Here is a 6,000-nt window from a genome sequence, read left to right on the forward strand (position 1 = left end):
TAAGTATCTGTAAAGTAAGGATGTTGGGTGGGGATGGGGTTGGAGGTGAGAGCAAAAGTATGGTGACAGAGAGGACCAGGTCCCTGCTCCTCCTGATATTAGTGTCCCTGTGAAACCAGGAAGATTCTGGGCTAGCCTGAGGGGGTCCCCTAAATGAATCCTTGTTCTACTCCTTGCCAGGATGAGGTCCTTAAGGAGACCGTATCTCAGCGCCCTGGAGCCACAGTCCCCACTGACTTTGCCACCTTCCCTTCGTCAGCCTTCCTTCGGGTAAGAGGGAGCATGGGGAGGAGGATGGGCAGTATCAAGGCCTCAGGTGGGTCCTTCCCCTCTCCCCCAGAATATGAAGAGGCCTTTGGGGTCTCAGGTTCAACAACTGCACATCCTGAGTTAACTGGCCAAGTCTTACTTGTAAGCAACTCAGGAATGCTTGCAGTGCTTCCAGAAATTCCAGTATTTTTTTTTTTTTTAAAGGTTTTATTTATTTGACAGAGAGAAAGACAGCCAGAGAGGGAACACAAGCAGGGGGAGTGGGAGAAGGAGAAGCAGACTTCCCGCCGAGCAGGGAGCCTGATGCGGGGCTTGATCCCAGGACTCTGGGATCATGACCTGAGCCGAAGGCAGACGCTTAAAGACTGAGCCACCTAGGCGCCCTGAAATTCCAGTATTTTAGCAGTTAAACATCTTTTATGACTTTTGACGCCAGGAGAGGCTCAAAACTCCCTTTTCAGACTGATTTGGAATATGTGGTCACCATAGTCTAGGAGCCCCAAAGTCCGTCTCGCGGGGGCTGCCTTTGTCTCAGTGTTCAGGGTCCCTATCAGTGGTACATAGCTCAGATGAGCCTCTGACCTGGGGACCTCTTCCCCTTGCCAACTCCCAGGCCAAGGAGGAGCAGCAAGACGACACTGTCTACATGGGCAAAGTGACCTTCTCGTGTGCAGCTGGCCTTGGACAACGACACCGGCTGGTGCTGACCCAGGAGCAGCTGCACCAGCTTCATGGTCGCCTCATCTCCTAAGTGCTCCTTCCGCCCCATCCACCTCCACCCTCCACCGTCCGGGTGTCACTCTGCCTGATGCACAGCCACCTCAGCTAGTCCCCATTGTAGAACTGTGTGTGCACAGCTGTTCCTGCCCTGTTCAGCTTCACTTCCACCTGTCAGTGCCCTGCCCCTGCCTCTTGACTTGGGTTCCCCTATTTCCATTCCTTGGCCTCTGCCAGGATTTGCTGTTCAGCTGCTCCCTCCTTCCTGAGGGGCCTCAGGGCATGTGGGGGGTAGGCTGAGACCCCACCACCAAAGGTTCAGTGAGGTCCCCCTGATAGAGGACTTCACCCCTTGATTAAAGCAACTCTGCTTCAGTGCTTTCTGTGTGGTCTTGGGAGTGGGACTTGGGCCTTTTGGTTCAGAGCAGGAGTGGAGGAGAAGGGATGCTGAGGAGGCTTTGGCTGTGCCTGATTTGAGGGCCCCTCTCTGTAGAGACCAGTGGAACAGTGTGCCCCTCACATTCACGTGTGGTAAGTTACTGTGAACAAGGGGAAAGGGGCTAGACCAGGGGCTTGGCACCTAAGTTCTTTATGGAGTTAGGGCCAGGACTTAGGTTCAGCCACCCTAACTCCATGCATCTGTCAACCAGTTCCCACTCACAGCAGAGGGACCTTTCCAGAATGCAAACTGGGCCACGTTATTCCCTGCTTTAAATCCTGAAATGGTTCTTCCAACTAAAATTTATAATTTAAATAAAATCCTGAAGTAGTTTCTCTAAGTATCTAGAACTTAAAATTTAAATTCACTAGAATTGCACGCAAGGCTATCTGTGTTTTGGGTCCTGCCCATCTCTCCAGCCTCTCGTGGGGATACTTGTCCACGTGTGCCTTGTGGCCTTCCCTTAGTGAATCCCTGCTGTTGCTTTGCCACCCTGTGCTCTCTCAGGCTCCTTTCCGCTGCCCAGAATGCCAGCCACCTGTCCACTCCACCTGCCTGCCCCACCCCACCTCAGCTGACATCCTGTTCGTTTATTAAGACAGCTCTGACATTGCCACCTTAGGAAATCTCCAATTCCTGTGGCCTGTTGGGTGCTCCCGTACTGGAGGGAGCAGAGAATATGAACATTTTTTCCAGAGGTGCTTGGATTTAGTTGCTTTGTTTCTTGACAAAAGGTTTTTAACCTTTGGTTTGCTTTCTCAGCGGCAGAATGGGAAGAATGCCTCCTCCCAGGGTTGCCATGAAGGCTAAAAGAGATAACACGTGCCAGCTTCCAGCACCATGCCTGGTGCACGGCAGCCTTGCTTCTCTTCCCAGTGCACGCATCTGCAGTACTGCTTCTTAGCGGGAAGCATCTCTTGTCATTATAGTCATCAGTTAACCCTTCTTCGATCACCCACTGTAGACAGACTGAGAGTTTCTAGAGGATGTCTTTTATCTCGGCATCCCCCGAAACACATGTTTGGGAAGAACTGTGAGTTTCATTTTGGAATGGATATGAGGTGATTAGAAGAATATCTGAGTGCAGATGGCCATTGGCAGTTGGAGCTAGCTGGGTCTGGAGCTCAGCAGAGAAGTCTGGATTGGAGATACAGTTTGGGGGATGAGTTGTGTCAGTGGTGGTTGGTTTGGATGAGGTGTAGGGTCTTAGTTCAGGTTACTTAGAAAACCGAACCAGAGGCAAAGCTGAAGTGCTAGTGTTTCATAGTAATTGCAGTCCCAAAGCACTGCGAGTGAGGGAAAGGGAGGGAAACTAGGCAGGAAAGAAGAAACAAGGTTTGTTTTAATGAGTTGCCCACTGCTTCACCAAGACACAGCTAGTCACCTGCCCATGTGTGCTGTCTCTGGATAGACTTCACAAACACCATGCCTGGCCGCAGCATTACATTGGGGTTGATGGAGGAATGGAGAGCAGATTCGCCTGCTCTCCCTCCTGTCTTCTGTCTTTCGTTGCTCCAAGTTTGCCTTGTGAGGTGTTTGCTCTCCCTCACTTGCTGGGATTGTATTACTTGGCCACCAGGAAAGCCAGATCCCATGCCTGCAGTCCCCCCAAGTCCTGAAGTAGCACGGTGAACAGAAGGGCATTGGCATACAGGACTTGGTCAAGGCAGAGCAAGCAACTGAAGGCTTGGAAATCAGGTGAGGCCACAAGTCACCTGAGGAGGGTGTCCAGGTTGGGAGAGGGCAGAGCCCTGGGCAGTCCTGAGTGTTAAAGAGCCTGCCGTGGAGCCCAAGGGAACATCGATTGGAGCAGAGGCCCCCAGAGGAAATGTCAGGGCCAAGGAGGAGAGATTCAGGAGAGGTAGTCAACAGCCTCTGATACAGCTCAGAGGTAATATGGCTGCGTTCTAGAAAGTAGCACCTGATTCTCAGATGCCTGGTGAGCTGACCAGAGCAGTCTCAGTGTGATAGAGGGAGCAGAAACTGGGTCATGGTGGCAAGAAGTGGGAGAGAGCAGCATGTGTGCACTGTGCCAATGTTCAATCGTGGAAGCTGGGTGGCCAGTGGATGGCAGACAGCTGATGCAAGCATCATTGCCTGTGGATGGCAATGGGAGCTGCTCATGGGGCCCAAGAGGTTTCTGGAAACTGGGGTGTGATGATGGGGGGAGAGAGGCCTAGTGAGGCACTCTGTACGATGGATGGGGCATAGCATGGGAACGGCCTCCTTTAGTCCATCCACGCAACTGCCAGTTGTGACGTGAGAACCAAGCAGACTGGCTGGCAATTGGCAGGGGCAGGGTATGAGCAGTCTCAATCTTGTCAACTAGGAACCCCTCTCTTTTGGGGGTTCTTGGACAGATTCCCAGGGTCAACAGCACTTTCCCCAACATGGCAGCAGCTTTGTGAAGTAAGAATAAGGCTCATATCCCAGCTCTTCCACTTATAAGCCATGTGAACTTGGGCAAGTTGCTTAATCTCTCGTCTTCAGTTTCTGTATCTGTACTGAGGCTAATTGCACCTTCCTCAGATGGTATTCCTTCCACGGGTAATCTTCAGGGGAAGATTAAGTGAGATAGCATGCTTGACGCAGGTACTCAAAAAAGGATACTTGGGAGAGGCTGATATTAAACAAATGAAATGACATACAAGCAGCCAGTTCCCAAGACATACATTTATGACACAAATAATCATATTTTGGGTCCCAAAGGAGACGCAGTCCTTGGTGCCCCAGCTTTCGGCTTGTTTTTGTGGGCAGTTAGCATCTTACTTTTCTACCATCCAGGCACTATTTCCTCCTCCTCTTAGCAGGCCAAGCCTGAGGGAGAGTCAAAGGTTTGTGGCATTCTCCCTCCCTCACCCCAATTTGAATTTGCTTGCTTAGTGCCTGTTTTCTATGCTATCCCACAGTGGGGAGCAGAAGTGGAGGCCATACAGAGACTTGAGCCTCTACAGGCTCATCCTAGGAAACTTATGAGGCCCCAGAGCCGATTGTGCCCTACCCAGCCTTGCGGCTGAAAGCGAACAAAGCTTCGTAGGATGGAATACCTTGACCCCTGTCAAGGAGGCCCAGGGGCACCTGGAGAACATGGGCTCTGAGGGTGAGGGCTCCTCCTGCCTCCCTATGGGTGTTACGCTCCATGTAGCCCTCTCCTCTAGGTATACTGAGAAACCTGTCATTCACCCAGGCTGCTTTCATCTCTACCACATGTGCCAGCTGAAACGGGCACTGCTGCTCCCAGGGACACATGGCCGCTACTGCTGAGGCGCGCAAAGGGCCGGCCTGGCATGTTTGACCTCCGTTCTTCTCCGGAAGCCTAGGGAGTTTGGGAGTGAGACCTGGACTCATCTTGCTCAATTAACTGGTGCCAGAGTAAATATATGTCTGTCACCCTGTGTTTTGTTTTGTTACTTTTTATCATGGGAAATTTCAACATTCAAATGAGGAGAGTAGGGTGTAATGAATCTCCATTTGCCTATATTTACCATTTCATGACGGATCGTGTTTCCTCTATACCCCTTCGCTCTCCTGTCCCTCCAGATTATTTTGAAGCAGATCCCAGGCATCATCTTATCATTTCATTTCAAAGTATTTTAGTATCCCTAAAAGATAGTGCTCTTAAAACTGTAATATCATTATCACACCTGAAAAATTTAATTCATCAAATATCCAGTGTTCAAATTTCCCTGATTGTCTCATAAATGTTTCGTTTTACAGCATGTGTATTTGGGTAAGGTTCAAGGGAAAGACAATACACTACAAATAGTTGTCTCTTGAGTCCCTTTTTCTAATTTACCATTATTGCACCAATACAACATATGCTTTATATGCATATGCCTTAAACTTTATTTTTAATGTGTCAGCAATATATACATATATATTACATATATGTATATACACACACACATATATATAAAATCATCTTGAGAGTACAAAAAAACACAACAGGAGGAAGATTGAGAACATAGGTCCCCAGTACTTAGTCACAAATGGTTGTAGAGATTTTCCTTTTGGTGTTCTCTATTTAAAACTTTAAAGATGCCCTGCCGTGGTTCTGCAAGCATAGAGCTGCTGGAGGGGGAGTACAATGGAGGGGGAGTACAATGAAAAAAAAAAAAAAAATGGACCCAAAGTTAGGAAGAGATAAAGGAGGGAAATCAAGAGAGAGAATATATTTTGAAACTAAATTTAAGGATTTCCTTCATTCAGATTGCAAGCATCAGTCTTTGCTTGGGCTGTGATAGCAAAATACCATAAACCGAGTGGCTTAATCAACAACAAAGTTATTTCTCACAGTTCTGGAAGCTGGAAGTCTGAGATCAGGGTGCCAACATGGTTGTGTTCAGGAGAGGGTGCTCTTCCAGTTGCAGGCAGCTGACATCTTGGATCCTCACATGGCAGAAAGAGTAAGCGAGCTCTCTGGCCTCTCAGGAGTGGACTAGTCCCATTTATGAGGCTCCACACTCATGACCTAATCACCTCCCACAGGCCCTACCTCCAAATACCATCACATTAAGGATTAAATTTCAACATGAATTTTGAGGTACACATACATTCAGTCCATAACGGCATCC

The 6,000-nt window shown here is 49.0% G+C and overlaps 1 protein-coding gene across 8 annotated transcripts in view; it reads left to right on the top strand.

Moving 5' to 3' along the window:
• Positions 1–1,365, top strand: part of DCTN1 (dynactin subunit 1) — a 30,200-nt gene extending 28,835 nt beyond the window's left edge. For all 8 annotated transcript variants that reach the window (XM_036087611.2, XM_036087606.2, XM_036087608.2 and 5 more), the window contains 2 exons: positions 181–270; positions 884–1,365. In XM_036087611.2, coding sequence (XP_035943504.1) covers positions 181–270; positions 884–1,021 — 228 coding nt within the window. In that variant the 3' untranslated portion in view covers positions 1,022–1,365. The remainder of the gene's footprint in view (positions 1–180; positions 271–883) is intronic.
• The last annotated feature ends 4,635 nt before the right edge of the window (positions 1,366–6,000 follow it).

Source organism: Halichoerus grypus, chromosome 10 (genome assembly GCF_964656455.1).
Source record: "Halichoerus grypus chromosome 10, mHalGry1.hap1.1, whole genome shotgun sequence".
Classification (NCBI taxonomy): Eukaryota; Metazoa; Chordata; class Mammalia; order Carnivora; family Phocidae; genus Halichoerus; species Halichoerus grypus.